This window comes from Camelus bactrianus, chromosome 35, assembly GCF_048773025.1.
Source record: "Camelus bactrianus isolate YW-2024 breed Bactrian camel chromosome 35, ASM4877302v1, whole genome shotgun sequence".
NCBI lineage: Eukaryota > Metazoa > Chordata > Mammalia > Artiodactyla > Camelidae > Camelus > Camelus bactrianus.
This window is the reverse complement of record NC_133573.1, coordinates 18000931-18023039: the sequence shown is the minus strand read 5'-3', so window position 1 is coordinate 18023039 and position 22109 is coordinate 18000931. Positions and strand designations below refer to the sequence as shown.

The 22109-nt window shown below is 37.2% G+C and overlaps 1 protein-coding gene across 1 annotated transcript in view; it reads right to left on the bottom strand.

Moving 5' to 3' along the window:
• Window positions 1-22109, bottom strand: part of MYO3A (myosin IIIA) — a 193613-nt gene that overhangs the window by 63901 nt on the left and 107603 nt on the right. Inside the window, exons 18-19 of the mRNA XM_074358211.1 lie at window positions 20090-20300; window positions 17084-17231 (exon numbers count right to left, since the gene is read on the bottom strand). Coding sequence (XP_074214312.1) covers window positions 17084-17231; window positions 20090-20300 — 359 coding nt within the window. The remainder of the gene's footprint in view (window positions 1-17083; window positions 17232-20089; window positions 20301-22109) is intronic.

Below are 22109 nucleotides of genomic sequence, written 5' to 3'. Positions count from 1 at the left end.
TGCAACGGGGTGTCTCCTGGGTCGATGGTCGCTGCCTCCCCAGCCTCAGGGGTCCCCATCCGGGGCCGGCAATGCCCATGCAGCAGAACTGGACTTAAAGAGGTACGGCGCCTCCGTCATTCGCCCTAAAATACGTGAGGACAGGAGATCCTGCCCCCGAAGCCGAGTGCTCCATGAAGGTCGGGCGCCCTCCTCAGCCCACTTTTCAATGCTTTTATCCATTTCAAGTCATGGAAGAAGAATGAATGGGATTTATATCGGATGGAATTTGGAATTCACTTAGGTGTGTGGCACTGTCTCTGTGTAGATCATGCAGACGATGCTACACACTAAAATTCCTCAAACATTTGTGGAGCACATACCACGTGTATATTTAGGGGTGAGTGGGACTGGAGAAGGCAGAAATAGAGATGAGAAAGGCAGAGCTCCTGTTCTTTAGGGCACAGCAGAAATGCTCTCTTCTTTTCCGTTCCAATCCTTGAGTTACATCCTGGGATTTCTTTGCTTTTGCTGTGTTCTCTTTTTCAGTTGCTCCATCTATTCGCTCTCCAGTTGTCACAGTCTCTGTTACCACTGCCACTTGCCTTAGCGCTACTGCTTTCTCCAATTTCCTTCTTTCCTGACTTAACGCTGATTCTCCTTGGTCTTTCACATGAAAAGACTGACTAACTCACTCTCTTTCCCTCCCTTCCTTCCTCTCTCTCTCCCTCCTTCTCTCTTTCAAACAGATAGAGTATGTTTTCTTCTCTACAAGAGAATACTTTGTTAGATCCCTGGTTCTTCTCAACTTTGCTGATTTGTTTGCTCATGAGAAGAACCCTGGATGGGTATCCTCCACTCTCAGGAGCCCCCAAAATCCATCCACATATTCATCCATCCTTCCACCGATGGAAGGTCCATCAATCCTTCCTTCCATCTATCTGTTCAGGCCGGCCACTGGAAGACACAGGCCACAGGCCCTTCCTAGAACACGGGACACAGCCTTCACCTGTACCTGCCAACCATCCAAACAGACAAACAAACAAAAATAGAGATCTGAAGTCTGGTCCTGGCTTTGTTTAACCAGCCTGTAATGTTGGGCAAGTCAGAGGGAGACATCTATATCTATGACATGGAAATGATATATTTAGGTTTCAAAATGCCAGAACGTCCTGAACATGCTGTGAAACTTAATGAATGAATGAATAAAGATCTGTTGAGAGGGGAAGGAAGCCACAAAAACACATTTATTTTCTCAGGTCTCTCTTTCAGTAAAAGAATTCCTACTCACCAACTGCTCATATGAGTACACATAGTTATTTGCCCACGTGGAAAGAAACCATTGAGAAAAATCCTCTTTCTAACCATTGACAAAAAACCCCTCTTCATTCTAAGAGAAAGATTTTACATGTTGAAAATCTGGGATTTAGGGTGCTGTCGAGGTGAATTGAGTACGTTTATCATAGTGAAAAAAAAACCTGCCACTTTTTATTCTGAAATAATTTTAAACTTACAGAAAAGTTGCTAGAATAGTACAAAGAACTCCCATGTACCCTTTATCCAAACTCCTCAGTTTCTAGCATTTTCCCACATTTGCTTTATCATTTGCTCTCTTTCTGTACATAGATTTTTTTTTAGTAATAACATTTTACTGAGGTAAATATTTTAAAAAACTAAAAATGAAGAAAGCAAAGTGGTAAATATGCATGCTGTAAAAATCTAAACTCTTTTTATTGAAGTATAAAAATCTAAACTCTTGATGTCAAATAAAATTTATGATTGGACATCTATTTCCTTCTGTATTTTCTATTCAAAGCTGATATCAACAGTCCTATTGATTTTTACATTAATGTTAATAACAAGCCACGGGGAATGCTGATCATCATTAACCTGAGATGACATAGGTCATTAATCCAGAATTTGACAAGTAACCTAATGAGAAAGTATTTTGGATAATTCCTAATAAAATATACTTGTTATATTTTACACATATTTAATGAACTTTGGAGAAAGGAGATTTAAACGATGCCCCCTAGAACAGCTCCCTTTTGCAGAAAAAGCGGTACACAAACACATGTTGAGATAAAAAGTTTCATCTAGTCACTTTATGTGTATGGTGCCTATCCTTGAAAAGTCTTAAAAGCCATAAAGGACTTTACAAATTTATATTCTATTGACAGGTATTGGTTTAGGATAAGAGGGAGTTTCAGTTTGGAATTCAGAAATGGTTTTCTCTGCACCAGGATCTCTTCCACCTTAAACTATTTCTCATTTATTGTCATGCTTAACTCTTTACCAAAAACTTTTATTTCGGTTTGTCAAGATTATGCTCTAACCTCACATGTAGAAAACTATAGTAACTGCATATGGATCTATGCTCTTAATTGCATATTTCATTCAAAATTTTTCTTAATCATAATTAATAGATTTTTTAAAAATACTGCCAAATTGTTAAAATAAATACCAGAAATCCCCACATCACATAGGGGTGCTGACCAACTTAGTTGATGAAAGAGAAACAGAGTGTGGGCAGTCCAGGTGTTGAGTGAGGGATGGGGGACGGGGAAGACACAGGAGCCCAGGAGGCTGCCTGCGGGAGCCAGAGGCGGAGAGCACACACTCACAGCCAGGAGATGCCCAGCAATGCTCCACGTGCACCTACTCATTTGGGTATCAACTTCCACATTCACCGAGTGTGTGAGAAATTTAAGGAACATCTGCACGTGATCTCAAACAGTAACCTCTTACTTGGCTAAGCTTTTATAAAAGAAAATGTATTGTCTGTCAAGGGTTTCTTAAATGCACAGCTGCCTTAATGTTTAAGGAAAATGCCTATAAATGGTGCCCACATCACCACACACACATGGTGCGTGTCATAGGGGAGAAAGCTGGATATAAAATAAAAATTCACACTTGCAAACAACAATTTGAAAGCACTTAGAAGGGGTTTGTATTAATTTACCCACACATTTTTTTTTATCAGATGACTGATTCTTTTTACTTTACAAATATTAAAAAACGTTGAAAATATAGATACTATATAAATGAACGAATTTTTTCTTCTTTGTAATTGTCACAAATTATATGTTGGAGCCCACACTCAAAATCCCAAAAGCTTTAAACTTTAGGATATGAACAGCTGGAGATAAAATTCATACACATCACTTTCTGTGAGAGAAGCCAGATCCATAATTGCACTTATTGTTCCATTATGTGCTGCAAATAGCTTCCTGCTTATAAAATGACTTCTGACTTTTAATTCTAAATTCATGGGTGCATATATAAATTATATATATATGCAAAAGCTTATCCTCATAGGGCTTATCCAAGTATTAATAGCTCACTTTAAAAATACACTTTAGTTCAGTTAATGGCCAGAAAAATGTGCTGCACTCCTGGATCAGAAAGCTAATCCGAGGTATAAATAGGCCTATGAGGAAGTAGAGTGAATCTTCAGGACCACAGCACAATGCTACAGAGTTCTGGATGCCTAACAGCCCTACAGAACGATGGCATTTGTTCTAATTCAAACTCATGCCCATGGGGGACTAATCAATGGTTGGTGTTCCCTTGATTTGAATTGTGAACTTCTAGAGAACAGGGCTTATTTCTTTTTGTATGTTCTGTACCACTATGATTACACCACCGTGCAAAAGTAAAAGGACAAAACCCACAGCTACAGCACTAGCGTGACTCTCAGTCAAAGAGAACTTCAGGCTTTCTATCACACTTTCATTACTGTTGAGCTCTCTTTCATATGGAAGAAAACCAGAAAATAAACAAAAACAAACCCAACAAAAACAAAATCTTGGCTGCATAATTACCATGGAGATTCAGCGTGAGGGCTACCTCAAACAGCTACCTTCCTTATCAGAAATGCAATGGCTTGTTGGCTGCTCCTTGAACTGCTAATTAAAAGCTTTTTGAAAAATATGAAAATAGTGTGCATTAAAATAATGCTATACAAATGGATCAGGGAAGGCTGAAATATGGATACTCCATCCATGGAATTAATAAAATTAAGAGAAGAGCATACATTTTTCAGTTGCAACTTACTTAGAGGAGTCATTACTAAGAAGAGTCTAGAATTTTAAAAGATTGCGATCATACTCCTCTTTGTCTGTTTGCAGGGGTGGGGACCTAGATTATTATCCAATTTTCAAACTATCATTTTCAAATATAGATTGTTCCTTTAAACTTTATTAAAGTCACATGGTTCTTCTAGTGCTGTAAGAGTATGGGAGCTTCAAATATTATATTCAAATACTAGCTTCAAATGAAATATCGAACTTCAGAAAATTTTCAGAAGCTATATATTATACACAGTAGAAAAATACTACTCTATCTTAGAAACAATGATCAGTACATATATGTAAACTAAAAATATGTGCAGTATATTTTTATATGTATTTACACACAATATATTGTATATGTGCAAATTGTAATGCAGTCAAATTGTAACAATTCTACCTATTGACTGAAAAATGAAAAAAAAAATACTTCATACTAGCTCTCTTAGACATTCTAAATATCTACATAATAAGGAGAAAAAAAAAAAGATACAAGTTCTGGGTGCTCCCCGTTGTGGGTTGAGAGTCTGAGGAATATAATTTACGTCCATAGAAAAGTAGGTTTTGGGAAGAAAGGAGGCACAGCTGCCAGCGAGTTGAAAATGATTTGGGAATATGTTTCAAAAGGAACACAAATGGTTGGTTGGAGGCAACCATACCAAGAAACAAAACTGTCCACTCAACACTATGGATTAGGTCACTGGCATAAACTCTTTCACTAAAAGTGTTTTACTGCAGTCTGTTGATTATTGTTGTAATGGAACGTAATGGGAAAATGATATTCAAAGTGTCTTCACAACCAACTCTGCTATACATTACATGCAAACCGAACTAAGGCTGAAAAAGGAAATGCCTTTAGCAAAACCTTAACCTATGTTCCGATGTTGTAGGACTGTCAATAAAGGTAATACTTGTTGGTTTAAGCAGGACCAGAAGTGGTTTCATCTGTGAAGATGCAGCCCAAGGCTTGCAAGGTTTCTAATCCTGCTCAGATTGGACACGTCATGTGTATGTCCATGAAACTGACAACACTATGCCTTCCTGATAAGCAATAATGGCTTTATTAAACAGAGGAACTCTTATTTGACCAGAAAAAGTGTGACAGTGATTTTAATTAATGATTTGGCTGAATGGCTGTTTCTCACGTATAGAAATTGGTGTAAATGTGCTCTCTTTATCTGTGATAGCTAATACAGCTAAATAAAAATTTCTCAGTTATAATTTTTGCTTTCACAGGGGAGTGAAAGGGTGAAAGCAAAAAAAAAAAACCCAAACAGGTGCACTCACATGTTAAACTCAACAGAATCACTGACTACTCCTGAGCCCTCCGGATCACAGATTCACAGATCTGATCACTCAGCTGCCAGTGCTTGGCCTAATAAGATTACGAAGCAGGGATTCTTCGGTCATTACCCTAGGAAGGCATTTGTAGGGATTGGGAACGGCCTTAATTCCTCAAAGTGCTTTGCATAATCCCAGATCCTAGTTGCATTTTTAATTCATTGGAGGCAATTTTGAGTTGGTTTTGTTTTGAAAGCCAATCAAGGATATTTTTTAAAAAAGTTATAGAATAGCTTCACTTGTAGCAAGCCCAAAGACAAAAGAATTAAGAGTGTTAGGATCATAAATGAAATTCAAGGCTATCAATCAATGTGTAAATCAAACTGTAAACTGTTAACATTCTGTAAAAACTAAAAAGCAAATAATTACTGAAAGATTTTTTAAAGAGTAGTTCCAATAAACCAGGTTTTAGCCTCAACCCCTGAAAGATAAGACTAACAGAAGTCTATCAACACAAGTTGTTAATGAATCAAATGGGAAATGGAGGAAGATGCACCTGGTCCCATGAAACAAATAATCCTAACAAATCCTTATCAAATAGCCCAAAGCAAAAAAAAAAAAACTTACTTATTTCAATTTCTGGTTAGAATGGATTCTGTGAACATTGTGAGTCTTATTAAAGCAAGATGACATTGATTTAATCTTTACTGAGCATTTGCTATATGTCAGGCTCTGAAGATACAAGAAGAATTAAGATACAATCCTTGGCTTCAAGGATTTTTCAGCCCAACGAGAGGGAAATGCAAATGTAAACCAAATACTGTACTGTCAAATATTTTTGCTGGAGTGTAGAGGAGGGAGGAATATAAGTCTTTTGGGTTTGGATTTCAGAGAAATGAAATGTATCATAACACTTTTGGCTGGAGTAAGTCGGTAGACAGAGATGTCATTCTCTGAGAAAGAATATAAGTAAGAATGAAAGATGATGAGCTCAATTCTGGATAAAGTTCTGGAAGCTGTCCTAAATGGAGGAGGTTCGGAGAGAGGCATGGGATGGAGGTGGGACTAGAGCACCCCTAGCACGAAGGGGGCAGTTGAAATAATGGAAATAGATTCTTTCCTAGTGAATAGAAAAGGGTCAAGGATGGAACTCTTTGCAAGCTAGCATTTGGGACAGTAATTCTCAGCCTTGGCTGCACACTGGAATAGACTGGGAAACTTTAAAACATAGTGATACCTAGGTCCATCCTGAGAGATCTGATTTAAATGGACTGGGACAGGATCTGGGCAATGAGATTTTACAAAGATACCCTAGTAATTCTAAGATACAGCCAGGGTCAAGAACCACTGGCTTATGGGGTGGTGCAGGAAGAGTAAAGCAGGAACCCATCAAAGAGGCAGAGAAACAGAAAGTACATTAGGGATGCCAAAGGAGGGAATTTCCAAAAACAGGAGTCTATCAACAGGGTCAGAAATACAGAAAGGCTAATAATGGGGAGACTAAAATGTTTCTGATACTGATGACTGATGAGATTTAGGGCCATTCCAATAGCACGGGGGAGGTCAGGGCCAGGTGCTATGGACTCAGTGTATCCAGGTGGGGAAGGAATCAACACAATGCAATGAATAATGAATATGCTTTCAAGGAGCTTGGTTGTGAATGGAAGAGAGAGGGTCATGACTATAGAGACTTTTGAAGATTCCATCATATAATTAGGCTAAAGGATGGCCCTGATGGAGAGAAGTGGGGAAGGGGCGGAGGGAGAGGGTGAGAGAATGAATGTTTGCTGGAACAAGACCCTGGGATAGTTGAGAACTGTGCAAACACAGATACTATCCTAAACTTAAGTCCCTTTTTTGACCTAAGAAATGTCACAATCTAAACTTTTTTGTGTGACTGCTGTTTTTAAAATGCGATTTCAAAGTAAATTTGCAATAAGCCCAAATATTTTGAATCAAAAAAAGTTCATATACTTCCAATTTATTTTACGTTTAAATAAAAACTTCAGTTTTTAAAAATTTTTTTTATTGATTTATAATCATTTTACAATGCTGTGTCAAATTCCAGTGTAGAGCACAATTTTTCAGTCGTATATGAACATATATATATTCATTGAGACTTTTTTTCTCTGTGAGCTACCATAAGATCTTGTGTATATTTCTCTGTGCTATACAGTATCATCTTGTTTATCTATTCTACAATTTTGAAATCCCAGTCCATCCCTTCCCACCCTCCACCCCCTTGGCAACCACAAGTTTGTATTCTATGTCTGTGAGTCTACTTCTGTTTTGTATTTATGCTTTGTTTTTGTTGTTTTTGTTTTTTGTTTTTTTTTTTAGATTCCACATATGAGCAATCTCATATGGTATTTTTCTTTCTCTTTCTGGCTTACTTCACTTAGAATGACATTCTCCAGGTTCATCCATGTTGCTGCAAATGGCGTTATGTTGTCAGTTTTTATGGCTGAGTAGTATTCCATTGTATAAATATACCACTGCTTCTTTATCCAGTCATCTGTTGATGGACATTTAGGCTGTTTCCGTGTCTTGGCATTGTAAATATTGCTACTATGAACATTGGGGGGCAGGTGTCATCCTGAAGTAGGGTTCCTTCTGGATATATGCCCAGGAGTGGGATTCCTGGGTCATATGGTAATTCTATTCCTAGTCTTTTGAGGAATCTCCATACTGTTTTCCACAGTGGCTGTACCAAACTGCATTCCCACCAGCGGTGTAGGAGGGTTCCCCTTTCTCCACAGCCTCTCCAGAATTTGTCATTTGTGGATTTTTGAATGACGGCCACTCTGACTGGTGTGAGGTGATACCTCATTGTAGTTTTGATTTACATTTCTCTGATAATTAGTGATATGGAGCATTTTTTCATGTGCCTATTGATCATTTGTATGTCTTCCTTGGAGAATTGCTTGTTTAGGTCTTTTGCCCATTTCTGGATTGGTCAGGCAAGAGAGAGAAATAAAAGGGATCCAAATTGGAAAAGAAGAGGTAAAAGTATCATTATATGCTGAAGACATGTTACTATATATAGAAAACCCTAAAAGGTCCACACAAAAACTACTAGAGCTGATCAAAGAATTCAGCAAGGTAGCAGGTTACAAAATTAACGTTCAAAAATCAGTTGCATTTCTTTACACTAATGATGAATCAACAGAAAAAAAAAGTAAAGAAACAATCCCCTTTAAAATAGCACCCAAAGTAATAAAATACCTAGGAATAAATCCAACCAAGGAGGTGAAAGAATTATACACAGAAAACTATAAACCATTGATGAAGGAAATTAAAGACTTTAAAAAATGGAAAGATATCCCATGCTCTTGGATTGGAAGAATCAATATTTTTTTTTAACATTTTTTATTGATTTATAATCATTTTACAATGTTGTGTCAAATTCCAGTGTTCAGCACAATTTTTCAGTTATTCATGGACATATACACACTCATTGTCACATTTTTTTCTCTGTGAGTTATCATAACATTTTGTGTATATTTCCCTGTACTATACAGTGTAGTCTATTCTACAATTTTGAAATCCCAGTCTATCCCTTCCCACCCTCCACCCCCCTGGTAACCACAAGTCTGTATTCTCTGTCTGTGAGTCTATTTCTGTCCTTTATTTATGCTTTGTTTTTGTTTGTTTGTTTTTGTTTTTGTTTTTTAGATTCCACATATGAGCGATCTCATATGGTATTTTTCTTTCTCTTTCTGGCTTACTTCACTTAGAATGACATTCTCCAGGTTCATCCATGTTGCTGCAAATGGCATTATGTTGTCGGTTTTTATGGCTGAGTAGTATTCCATTGTATAAATATACCACTTCTTCTTTATCCAGTCACCCATTGATGGACATTTAGGCTGTTTCCATGTTTTGGCTATTGTAAATAGTGCTGCTATGAACATTGGGGTGCAGGTGTCATCCTGAAGTAGATTTCCTTCTGGATACAAGCCCAGGAGTGGGATTCCTGGGTCATATGGTAAGTCTATTCCTAGTCTTTTGAGGAATCTCCACACTGTTTTCCATAGTGGCTGCACCAAACTGCATTCCCACCAGCAGTGTAGGAGGGTTCCCCTTTCTCCACAGCCTCTCCAGCATTTGTCATTTGTGGATTTTTGAATGACGGCCATTCTGACTGGTGTGAGGTGATACCTCATTGTAGTTTTGATTTGCATTTCTCTGATAATTAGTGATATTGAGCATTTTTTCATGTGCTTTTTGATCATTTGTATGTCTTCCTTGGAGAATTGCTTGTTTAGGTCTTCTGCCCATTTTTGGATTGGGTTGTTTATTTTTTTCTTATTGAGTCGTATGAGCTGCTTATATATTCTGGAGCTCAAGCCTTCGTCGGTTTCACTTGCAAAAATTTTCTCCCATTCCGTAGGTTTTCTTCTTGTTTTATTTCTGGTTTCCTTTGCTGTGCAGAAGCTTGTAAGTTTCATTAGGTCCCATTTGTTTATTCTTGCTTTTATTTCTTCTAGGAGAAAATTTTTGAAATGTATGTCAGATAATGTTTTGCCTATGTTTTCCTCTAGGAGGTTTATTGTATCTTGTCTTATGTTTAAGTCTTTAATCCATTTTGAGTTGATTTTTGTATATGGTGTAAGGGAGTGTTCTAGCTTCATTGTTTTACATGCTGCTGTCCAGTTTTCCCAACACCATTTGCTGAAGAGACTGTCTTTATTCCAATGTATATTCTTGCCTCCTTTGTCGAAGATGAGTTGACCAAAAGTTTGTGGGTTCATTTCTGGGCTCTCTATTCTGTTCCATTGGTCTATATGTCTGTTTTGGTACCAATACCATGCTGTCTTGATGACTGTAGCTCTATAGTATTGTCTGAAGTCTGCGAGAGTTATTCCTCCAGCCTCATTCTTTCTCTTCAGTAATGCTTTGGCAATTCTAGGTCTTTGATGGTTCCATATGAATTTTATTATGATTTTTTCTAGTTCTGTGAAATATGTCCTGGGTAATTGGATAGGGATTGCATTAAATCTGTAGATTGCCTTGGGCAGTGTGACCATTTTAACAATATTGATTCTTCCAATCCAAGAGCATGGAATATCTTTCCATTTTTTAAAGTCTTCTTTAATTTCCTTCCTCAATGGTTTATAGTTTTCTGTGTATAATTCTTTCACCTCCTTGGTTAGATTTATTCCCAGATATTTTATTACTTTGGGTGCTATTTTACAGGGGATTGTTTCTTTACTTTCTTCTTCTGTTGATTTGTCGTTAGTGTAAAGAAATGCAACTGATTTTTGAACGTTAATTTTGTAACCTGCTACCTTGCTGAATTCTTCAATCAGCTCTAGTAGCTTTTGTGTGGACCTTTTAGGGTTTTCTATATATAGTAACATGTCATCAGCATATAATGACACTTTTACCTCTTCTTTTCCAATTTGTATCCCTTTTATTTCTTTCTCTTGTCTGACTGCTGTGGCTAGGACTTCCAAGACTATGTTGAATAGGAGTGGTGATAGTGGGCATCCTTGTCTTGTCCCAGATTTTAGTGGGAAGCTTTTGAGTTTTTCACCGTTGAGTACTATGCTGGCTGTAGGTTTGTCATATATAGCTTTTATGATGTTGAGATATGTTCCCTCTATACCCACTTTGGCGAGAGTTTTTATCATAAATGGGTGTTGAATTTTATCAAATGCTTTTTCTGCATCGATTGAGATGATCATGTGGTTTTTGTCCTTTCTCTTGTTGATGTGATGTATTACACTGATTGATTTGCGTATGTTGAACCAGCCTTGTGTCCCTGGGATGAACCCCACTTGGTCATGATGTATAATCTTTTTTATGTGTTGTTGGATTCTATTTGCTAAAATTTTGGTGAGGATTTTGCCATCTATGTTCATCAGTGATATTGGCCTATAATTCTCTTTTTTGGTAGTGTCTTTGCCTGGTTTTGGTATGAGGGTGATGGTGGCTTCATAGAATGAGTTTGGGAGTATTCCCTCCTTTTCAATCGTCTGGAAGAGTTTGAGAAGGACTGGTATGAGTTCTTTGTATGTTTGGTAGAATTCCCCAGTGAAGCCGTCCGGTCCTGGACTTTTATTTGTAGGGAGGTTTTTAATTGCTATTTCTATTTCCTTTCTAGTGATCGGATTGTTCAAGTGTTCAGCTTCTTCTTGATTCAGTTTTGGTGGACAGTATGTTTCCAGAAACTTGTCCATCTCCTCTAGGTTATCCAGTTTGGTTCCATATAGTTTTTCATAATATTCTCGTGTGATATTCTGTATTTCTATTTTGTTTGTTGTAATTTCTCCATTTTCCTTTCTTATTTTGCTAATTTGTGCTCTCTCTTTTTTCTTCTTTGTGAGTTTGGCCAGAGGTTTGTCGATTTTATTTACTTTTTCAAAAAACCAGCTTTTGGTTTGGTTGATTTTTTTCTATGGTCTTGTTAATCTCTATTGTACTTAATTCCTCTCTGATCTTTATTATTTCCTTCCTTCTGCTGCTTTTTGGGGCTTTTTGTTCTTCTTTTTCTAATTCATTCAGGTGGTGGATTAAATTGTTTATTTGAGATTGTTCTTCTTTTTTGAGGAAGGCCTGTATCGCTATAAACTTCCCTCTTAGCACTGCCTTTGCTGTGTCCCATAGGTTTTGAGTGGTTGTGCTTTCATTATCATTTGTCTCAAGGTATTTTTTAATTTCAGCTTTGATTTCCTCATTGATCCATTGTTTTTTCAATAACATATTGTTTAATCTCCATGCTTTCCTTTTTTTCTCCTTTGTTTCTCTGTTGTTGATTTCCAGTTTCATGGCATTGTGGTCAGTAAAGATGCTTGAGATAATTTCTATCTTCTTAAAATTGTTGAGGTTTCTTTTGTGCCCAAGTACATGATCGATCCTGGAAAATGTTCCATGTGCACTTGAAAAGAATGTATATCCTATTTTTGGGGGGTGTAATGCTCTGAAAATATCCACCAAATCTAGTTTTTCTATTGTAGTATTTAATTTCTCTGTTGCCTTGTTTATTTTCTGTCTGGAAGATCTGTCTAGTGATGTCAATGCAGTGTTAAAATCTCCAACTATGATTGTATTCCCATCAATATCCCCCTTTATCTCTGTTAGTAATTCTTGTATGTACTTAGGTGCTCCTATATTGGGTACATATATATTAACGAGTGTAATATCCTCATCTTGTATCACTCCTTTAATCATTATAAAATGTCCTTCTTTATCTTTCTTTATGGCCTTTGTTTTAAAGTCTATTTTGTCTGAAATCAGTACTGCAACACCTGCTTTTTTGGCTTTTCCATTTGCATGGAGTATCCTTTTCCATCCTTTCACTCTCAATCTATATGTGTCCTTCTCCCTAAAGTGGGTCTCTTGTATGCAGCATATTGAAGGTTCTTGCTTTATTATCCAGTCTGCCACTCTGTGTCTTTTGACTGGAGCATTTAGTCCATTAACATTTACAGTAATTAATGATAGATGTGTGTTTATTGCCATTTTGAACTTATCTTTGCAGTTGAATTGGTATATCCTCTTTGTTCCTTTCTTCTTCGTTTTGTGGTTTGGTAATTTTCCTTTGTATTATCATGGATTTTATTTAATTTTTGTGACTCCTTTGTAAATTTTTGGCTTGTGGTTACCCTTTTTTGTAAATCTATCAACCCATTACTATAACTGTTTTTATTAAACTGATAGTAACATGATCTCAAGCCCATCCTACTGTTAAAAAAATTTTAAAAAGAAAGAAAAAAATATTCTATATTTCCCTGCCTCACTCTCAGTGATTTGTATGTCTTATTTTATAATTTCATGTTTACTTTATTTGTAATTCATGAGTTATCACCTTTCCAGTTGTGTGTTTCTCATTTCTGTAGCATCCTGCTGCTTTTCTATTTAGAATAGCCCTTTCAATATTTCTTTTAGCATGGGTTTAGTGTTGCTAAACTCCTGCAGCTTTTTTTTTTGTCTGTGAAACTCTTTATTTCTCCTTCTATCCTCAAGGATAGCCTTGCTGGATAAAGGATCCTAGGCTGCATCTTTTTTTCATTCAGGGCTTTGAATATATCTTGCCACTCCCTTCTGGCCTGTAGTGTTTGTGTAGAGAAATCAGCTGAGAGCCTTATGGGGGTTCCCTTGTAACTTGCTCTTTGCTTTTCTCTTGCTGCCTTTAGAATCATTTCTTTATCCTTGACTCTGGCCATCTTGATTATGATATGTCTTGGTGTGGGTCTATTTGGGTTCTTCCTGTTTGGGACCCTCTGAGCTTCCTGTACTTGGATATCTGATTCCTTCTTTAAGTTTGGGAAGTTTTCAGTCATGATTTCTTCAAAAACCTTTTCAATCCCCTTTGATCTTTCTTCTCCTTCTGGGACCCCTATTATGCGAAGATTGGGACGCTTTATATTATCCCATAGGTCCCTTATGCTGTTTTCATTATTTTTTATTTGCTTCTCTTGTAGTTCTTCTGAATGGGTGCTTTCTATTGCCCTGTCTTCTAGATCACTAATTCGTTCCTCTGCATTATCTAGTCGGCTTTGCACAGCTATTAGATCATTCCTCATCTCTGTCAATGAGTTTACCCATTCTACTTGGCTCTTCTTTATAGCTTCAATTTCATTTTTGACATATTTTATATCTCTAAGCACTATCTCTTTTAATTCCTTCAGCAATTCGATCACTCCTTTTTTGAGATCTTGATCTAGTAGGCTATCGATGTCTATTTTGTTGATCTTTCTTTCAGGGGATTTCTCTTGTTCTTTTAATTGGGAAAGGTTTTTCTGCTTCTTCATCTTGCTCATACCTCTTTGGCACTGTGGTTTATGGAGTATCACTTGTTTATTTTGGTCCTTAAGGATTTTATCTATCTGATGCCTATTTAGGAATAGAACTTAGGAAAAAAAGAAAAAAAAAAAATAAGAGAGAGAGAGAAAGAATTTTAAAAGAAGGGACAAAGAGGGTTTGAAAACAGTGTATAATGAATAATAGAAGAGTGAGTTGAAGCAGAGTATTAATCGGGTTGAGATGTCCTTTTGAAACCTTTACCAAAAAAGGGGGGGGAGATGAATAGATGTATTTGAAACCTGTGTCTAATCAATAGCAGGACATCAAAACCCAAGAGGAATAGAAATGAATTAAGAAGTAAAGATTAAGAGAGTAATAGAAAATAGAACAGGTAAAAACAGATTTAAAAAAAAAAGGGGGGGGTTGTCAGTGTTCTCCTGGAGTCTGTGTGCTTTTAATGTGAAGTCTTTCTGTCTTCGTCCTGTTTTGGAAGCTCAGCTTGCCGTTTTCAGAGGCCCTCCGTTGGCGCCCTCTTCTGTGCTGCTCCCAGCACCTGTCAGCAAGCAGATCGCGCCTCCTCCTAACACTGGGTCAGGTACAGCTCTCTGCTGTGGGTGGGCGGGTCGCTGCCCCTCCGGATGCCGCAGTCAGATGTTGTAGCTCCGCTGCTGTGTGCGGCTGCGCGCTCCGCCCTGGTCGGCGCTCCGCGGGTGGGCTCGGGGAATACCGAGGGATCAGCCCTGTCCCTGCTCCGAGCCAGAACCCAGCTCCTTGTTTGTCTTTGTGGAACAAGTTCTCTGAGGGACCAGGATGGAAGGATCCTATCTGCCCCGGGCTGCAGGCCAGTCTCAGTCTGGCCTTTGAGGCTGCTAAGCCCTTCGGTGCGGATGCAGGTTTCGCCCCCGCCCCCGCCTGGGTGCTCAGCGCGGAGGATATGGCGGCTGTGCCTGAGCACCGCCTCTCTTCCCCCAAAAACTTTCCACGGGTTTTCAGAGATGGGGGTGTGCACCCTTCCCCCGAGAGCACATCAACCTTGCTGTTTTATGGAGGGCCCAGGTTGTTCTGCCCTGTGCACCCACAGCCACGGCGCGCAGCCCCTTGCGTTCCCCCGGGGCTGCCTCCGTGCAGCCACTTCTGTCCTCCGCCCGGCTTGTGCAGCCTGGCCTTGCCCGCGGCTGCCGGCCCGCGTCTCAGGCTGGGTGTCGGGGGGACGCTCTGTGCCCGTTTAACTTAGTTCTGTTAGTCAAGGGCTGCTCTGTACAGATCCGAGCCTCGGAGGCTCCCCCTCCGTCCGGCTGGCCTCTCAGTTGGAGAGGGGAGACCCAGCGAGCGAGCGCCAGTCCTCCTTTGCCGCTCCCTCCCCGCGGGACCCGTCCCGCGCTGCTTTGCCTTTTGTTCTTTCTTTTTTCCTTTTCTCCTACCAGATTTTTGGCGTCTTTATCTTTTGAAGAGGGCGATGTTCTGTCGGAGTTCCACAGGTGCTCTGGTTGGCTGAGTGGGTCTGTAGATGTAGGTCTTGGTGTATTTGTGGGAGAGGGTGACCTGAGAGCGTCCTTCTACTCCGCCATCTTTCCCAAGAATCAATATTGTTAAAATGGTCACACTGCCCAAGGCAATCTACAGATTTAATGCAATCCCTATCAAACTACCCAGGACATATTTCAGAGAACTAGAACAAATCATAATAAAATTTATATGGAACCATCAAAGACCTAGAATTGCCAAAGCATTACTGAAGAGAAAGAATGAGGCTGGAGGAATAACTCTCGCAGACTTCAGACAATACTATAGAGCTACAGTCATCAAGACAGCATGGTATTGGTACCAAAACAGACATAATGACCAATGGAACAGAATAGAGAGCCCAGAAATGAATCCACAAACTTTTGGTCAACTCATCTTCAACAAAGGAGGCAAGAATATACACTGGAATAAAGACAGCCTTTTCAGCAAATGGTGTTGGGAAAACTGGACAGCACCATGTAAAGCAATGAAGCTAGAACACTCTCTTAAACCATACACAAAAATGAACTCAAGATGGATCAAAGACTTAAACATAAGACAAGATACAACGAACCTACTAGAAGAAAATATAGGAAAAACATTATCTGACATACATCTCAAAAATGTCCTCCTAGAAGAGTCTACTCAAGCAATAGAAATAAAAGCAAGAATAAACAAATGGGACCTAATGAAACTTAGAAGCTTCTGCACAGCAAAGGAAACCATAAGTAAAACAAAAAGACAACCTACGGAATGGGAGAAAATTTTTGCAAATGAAACTGACAAAGGCTTGATCCCAGAATATATAAGCAGCTCATATGACTTAATAAAAACCTCAGTTTTAATCAGTAAACACAAAACAATTTAGTATTATTTAAAGGAGCAATGACACACTACATTATATAAAATACAACTACTTCTTTTAGACTTGATAAAATAATTTTAATACTACAGTTTTGCCAAATGCAATTCAAGTAAGTCTCTGATTTTTGAAGCTAAATCATAAATTACACATGGCACTCTGACAGAATTATCATTTCATGGCATTTACATCAAATCTATTATCTTGCGTTCTGTTGCCTAGCTACTGGAATTCTGAAGTTAATGCATTTTAGATGGGTATTTAAATTTCAAACAGAATTTCAGCTATACAGTCTACAGAAAGAGAAACAGCTGGATATATCTGCTGATTTAAATTTCCAAAGGAAACTTCTTTGCTTGTAAGGGCTCAGAGCTGCTAAGTTTTGGAGGTGAGTCTGATGATTTTTGGTGGAAGACACCCAACATCACGTAACAAGGCACCCTAGGTTTATACTAGTTTTTTTGGCTTGTTTTTGTTTTCACTGCGAGCATGGAGAAAAGGAAATCTTTTTTTGATCATTATCAAGTGCTTAAGATTTTAAATCTATGATTTAGATTTTGCTTCATAGTACAGTTCTGCACATCACACACACACACACATGCATCTATACTACGTAGAATAAAATACCACAGCTCACCTGTTCCCATGCAAAGACGTGTTGATTGAAATAATACTGAATTTGTTCATTTGCAATGTTAATGCACAGCTGCTCGAAGGAATTCTTTTTGAAGTTTTCAAAGCCAAATATATCCAGAATGCCAATGCTTAGTTCATCACCATTCCTACTGGAAATTTTAGGAGACATTATTTTGAGTTCTTATTTATTTTCTCAGGAGGTAATTAAAGCAGGATCTTTCAGACTCATTTTTGTGATTTAGCAAAACAACAACAACAACAACAAAAAACCCCAAAAAAACCTAGTACCAGGATATAGAGTGAAAATTGTTTTAATTGAAAAAGCTTCTGTCCACAGAATATAAAGTAGGTAGCATCGATTTTAATATATAGATGTTACAATATTTTCCTTGTACTACAGAAACCACTCCTATACTCTTTTGTATACTTAAACAAAATGTTTTTTTCTCCTATGGGTTTGTAAACACAAAAATCACAGCCCTGAGTGACTCATGAATCGCAGGGAAAACCTAGCCAGCACTGAGAACACAGAATAAACATGTTCAATATAAACCATACCAGAAAATCAAAAATTCTATGAAAAAGTATTTAGTCTCTCACTAGAGAACAATTTAAACATCTTGCTAAAACTATTTTACTTACTTTAAAGAATTGTTATTTGTTTTTGAATTAGTTACACCTAATTTTTTTTAACACGGAATAAATAGCAACCTGGAGAAAGATATAAGCATATGTGAATTTATTTTAGAATTAAATACTTTAAAATACAATTAAATACTATTTTACAATTCAGTGTTCCAAATGCATTTTTTCCCCCTGCCCCTCCATAATGGTCACCTCTGTTCACTAAAGGTCAGAGACTTGGTCAAACACTATACTCCTCCTCCAAGAAATATATATACTGCAAAGTTATTTCCTTGTGAATTTAAAAAGGAGAGTACAAACCTTTCCTTTTCTGTTCATTATTTATGTATTCTCGGTTAACTTTGGAGATGACAGCTAGCAACCACATGCTGTGAACTGATGGGTGTTCCCTATATTTGGAAGAACTGACTGAGTTCAGAATACAGAGTTACAAAATACTTTGAACATGTGATGGGATGGACTAAAGGAAAGATACCTGAATGTCTCTGAAAATTCCTATTTTGAATAGTAAGTGTAATTCAATGTGGTTACATAAGACAAAAATGTCTAGTTAAAATTTATCCTGGTTTAGTCAAAATTATTATTCTTTTACAATCTCTTTTTCCCACAGGGTCCCACAGAGATAGTTATTTAACTCAAATAATAATAATAATGTGTTAGAGCCAGGAGGATCTTAGAGACGAGCTAGTTCAGGGATCCTTAAACTGGGATCTGTTAATGGCCTTCAAAAGGTCTGGAATGACAACTGTGTGCAATATTTTGGTGGGTATGTAGAAAAAGATCCATTTTTTTATTTTGGAGTGGAGGATACAGTTTTCAAGAGATTCTTAAAAGGCTCCAGGATACCCACCAACAATGAAGACCACGACTTGTCACTCCATGCCTCTTTTTAACTGCGAGGAGGAGAGGCTGAGAGATGCAGTAACTCGCCCAAGGTCACACGACGAGTTGATGGGCAAGCCTGGCACAGAACACATCTCTCCAAAATCTTGGTGTAAATCTTGACAGATTGAACCAAACTACTCGAATGGTCTTCTTTTAATTTTTTTTTTTAAACTACCAAAAGTGTAAACATCTAAGATTTGAACAGTTTTCATCAGTGTATGGAAAGGAAAGTCACCCAGCAGTGGCAGGCTACTGCAGCAGATTCACCTGTTTATAAGTCACAGCTTCCTGGGTACCACTTAGTGTCAAACATGCGGATGACAACTAAGAAAATGAGGTCAAGTATCTGAAGATATTGCCTACATTTTACGGAATACACAGATATAGAAAAATTCTGGAATTTCTCCATTTTCACCTGAAAGCCTGGCATCCTACAAATGGCCACACGTGAACATACAAACTGTCTTGGCCATTAAATTGTAACGGGCAAAGTGGGTTGTGATTTGCAGATCTAGTCAGATAGGGTACAGTTCGACAGGGAGTTGAAAAGAAGCAATTTTGAGGGACAGACAGTTAAGAACATGGAGGGATAATGGATAATCTCTTAGATTATTTTGAATATTATGATGTGACATGTATTTAGGGAGAAATAACAGTGAATTACATGCCTGAAATGTATATGAAATCTTTTATGCTTAGTAAGCAAGTGTGGTGCACATGAGGTGATCTTAAGGTAGGAATCCATCTTATTTTTCAAATACAAATTTCTGACAATTGTATAATTTATGGCAGAACAAAGCTTTGGATGTAAATGTATGAACATATCTATGCACAATCTGTGGTGTGTGGAGAGCCCTCCATCAGTGGTGGCTGTGGTTATCTTTATTTCAAAGACAAGGTACTAGGCAGGTCGTAGATTTAAGTTCTGTATATCTTACATCTGTCATGGCTCTGTAACATTGTTCATATTCTGCTCCATGATTTACTAGTTACTGAGAGCATTTCTGAACCAAATTTCATTGGAGGTCATACCTACCTTTACTGGGTTACAGTGAGAGTTAAAATATGAAAAGCATGTTTTCTTTTGCCTTGAAGATTAAATTCAATCCCTTAAAACAAAAAACTGCTGAACAGACATTTTATGCAAGTGTAAAATGGTATGTGCATCACGGCACATCTTCTAATCCAAGAACATATAAACTGATAGTAAGAAATAGTTTAAAAAATCACTTTCTATTATGTTTATTCATACTGCTACAGTTTTTATGGTCCAGCAGTTTTAAAACTTTGCAGATACATGGTGCAATGAAATGGTACCATTGGGAAACCAAACAGACCTACTAGAAGTATACCTTTACTAATTAAGTGATACCAATTAGAAATATCTTCAAAGGGACTCATGTACAAATCAGTAAATTAGAAAGCAGATTTACATCACCAGGCATTTGGGGGAAAACATTTCTATGAAGATTTTTACCTGGGTGGTGCATCGTGCTTCAATAAGCTGTTAATGTGGTTGACTATCCAACTAAACAGGCGTCCATATAAAGTTTTAGCCATCGCATCCCTGATGTCACTAGCTTTTTCTACAGTATTGGGTCGTATGATGGTTTCTCCTCTGGTGACCACACAGTGGGATGTGAGAGCTTCTTGCAGCTCATCTGCTTGAATGCAAAGCAAAGAAGCCGCTAAAACAAACAAACAAAAAACCAGATAGGTGGTTAGAAGAAATTATGACAATCGAGTAATTTCCCAGAGAATGAAAATGTAGTTCACCTTCTTCAAATGACATGAAATAAATATGTGAAGATTTTATAATGTAAAAATAAGTCACTATTCAATTGGAGTCCTTCATCTCTTCTTAATCATCTTCCTCTGCTTACTCTGACCGGTCAAATGTTGGCTGTTGTAAAATGTAGCACCACTCAGCCTGGACTGGCTGAGAGTGACCAGCTGTACAAACCAGTGGTTGTTTAGCTGATGCCAAACATAATTTCACTGAATTATGTTAAATAGTTTAAAAACATAATGAACAGTTTTGCTATCATTTGGATACCACTATTATATACACATTTTCAAAATGTAGAAATTGATTGTAAGGTTACCTAGGCTTCAGGGATATACCCAAATTAATGCATTTTCAAGTCCATTGCCTTGACCACTCGGCCACGACTACCCAAACTAATGCATTTTAAGTATCTTTTGCAATATAGAAACAAATTTGCATAAAACATCATGACATTCATATACTTTTTACCATACTACTTTTCAGTTACATACTTCAATGACAAAAGTCTGCTAAAACTTGTTGCCTGAACATTTAACATTTAATGTTAATTAAATATCACAGGGGATTTTAAGTGAATAGCACTTAAACTCAGTGAACAAAATTCATTTTTGAATATAATAAACATACTTAACCCAAACTATTTCATGTCAAGCTAATCTTTCAAATCAATTATTCTCCTTTTAAAAAAATTTGAACACTTTAAATATACATTTAGCATTTGGGACAAGATATTTCTTGGTTATATGGATAAAACTGTGGAACCTTATTTAAACAAAATAGTTTTTCACTCTGTAGAAGCACTATAGGCTTACTGCAGAAATCCTACCTTCAAAGAAAAATTCTGCATTTCTTTTCCTTCTGGGCATGTTTATTATCATTATTCTGCCCATGCATTTTATCCTAATGTCTTAAGCATTTCCCATTTTGTTGACTATTGTTTAATAAAATTTAAATTTGCTGCATAATGTTCTGCCATGTATCATAATGCATCAAGTTTTTGAATTTTATTTTTTATTGAAGTATAGTTGATTATAACATTAATTTTTAAATAGTTGGATGTTTAGGTTATTTCCATATGTTCACAATTGTAAAGAATGCTAGGATAAATCTTTTGGGCATGAATCTGTGTTCCTGATTTGTATTATTTCCTTAGCATAAATTGCCTAAATTCTGCAATTGGTTCTGAGTGTATAAACATATTTAAGCCTTTTAATACATACTGTTTAGTTGCTCTTCAAAAATTCTGAACCATTATTCTCGTATCAGCCAGATGAAAGCTAAATAATTTCAACACAATTTCATGGACACAGGATTATTATTTTTAAAAGTAATGCTTTCTTCTTTTAATTTGTTTTTGATTCCTAGGGAAGCTGAATACTTTCTTTTCATATTTTTTATTAGTGATTCGTCATTCTTATTTTGTGAACTGCCTTTTTTCACTGATATATTCATCTCTTCCTAATCAATTTATAAGCCCTCTTTACAGTTTAAAGAGAATAATGATATGTATGCTGCAAATACTTTTCCTCATTTTTTCATTTGCATTGCAATTTCATTCATTTTCCTTTTTTTTTTTTTTTAGTATGAAAGAGTTTTAATTTTTATGTAGTCAAATCTTCATTTTCAAAAATCATTTCTGCTCTTGGTTTTCTGCACATAGAGTTCTTTAAGTCTTTTTTCATCTTAGGATTATATAAATACATTTTGC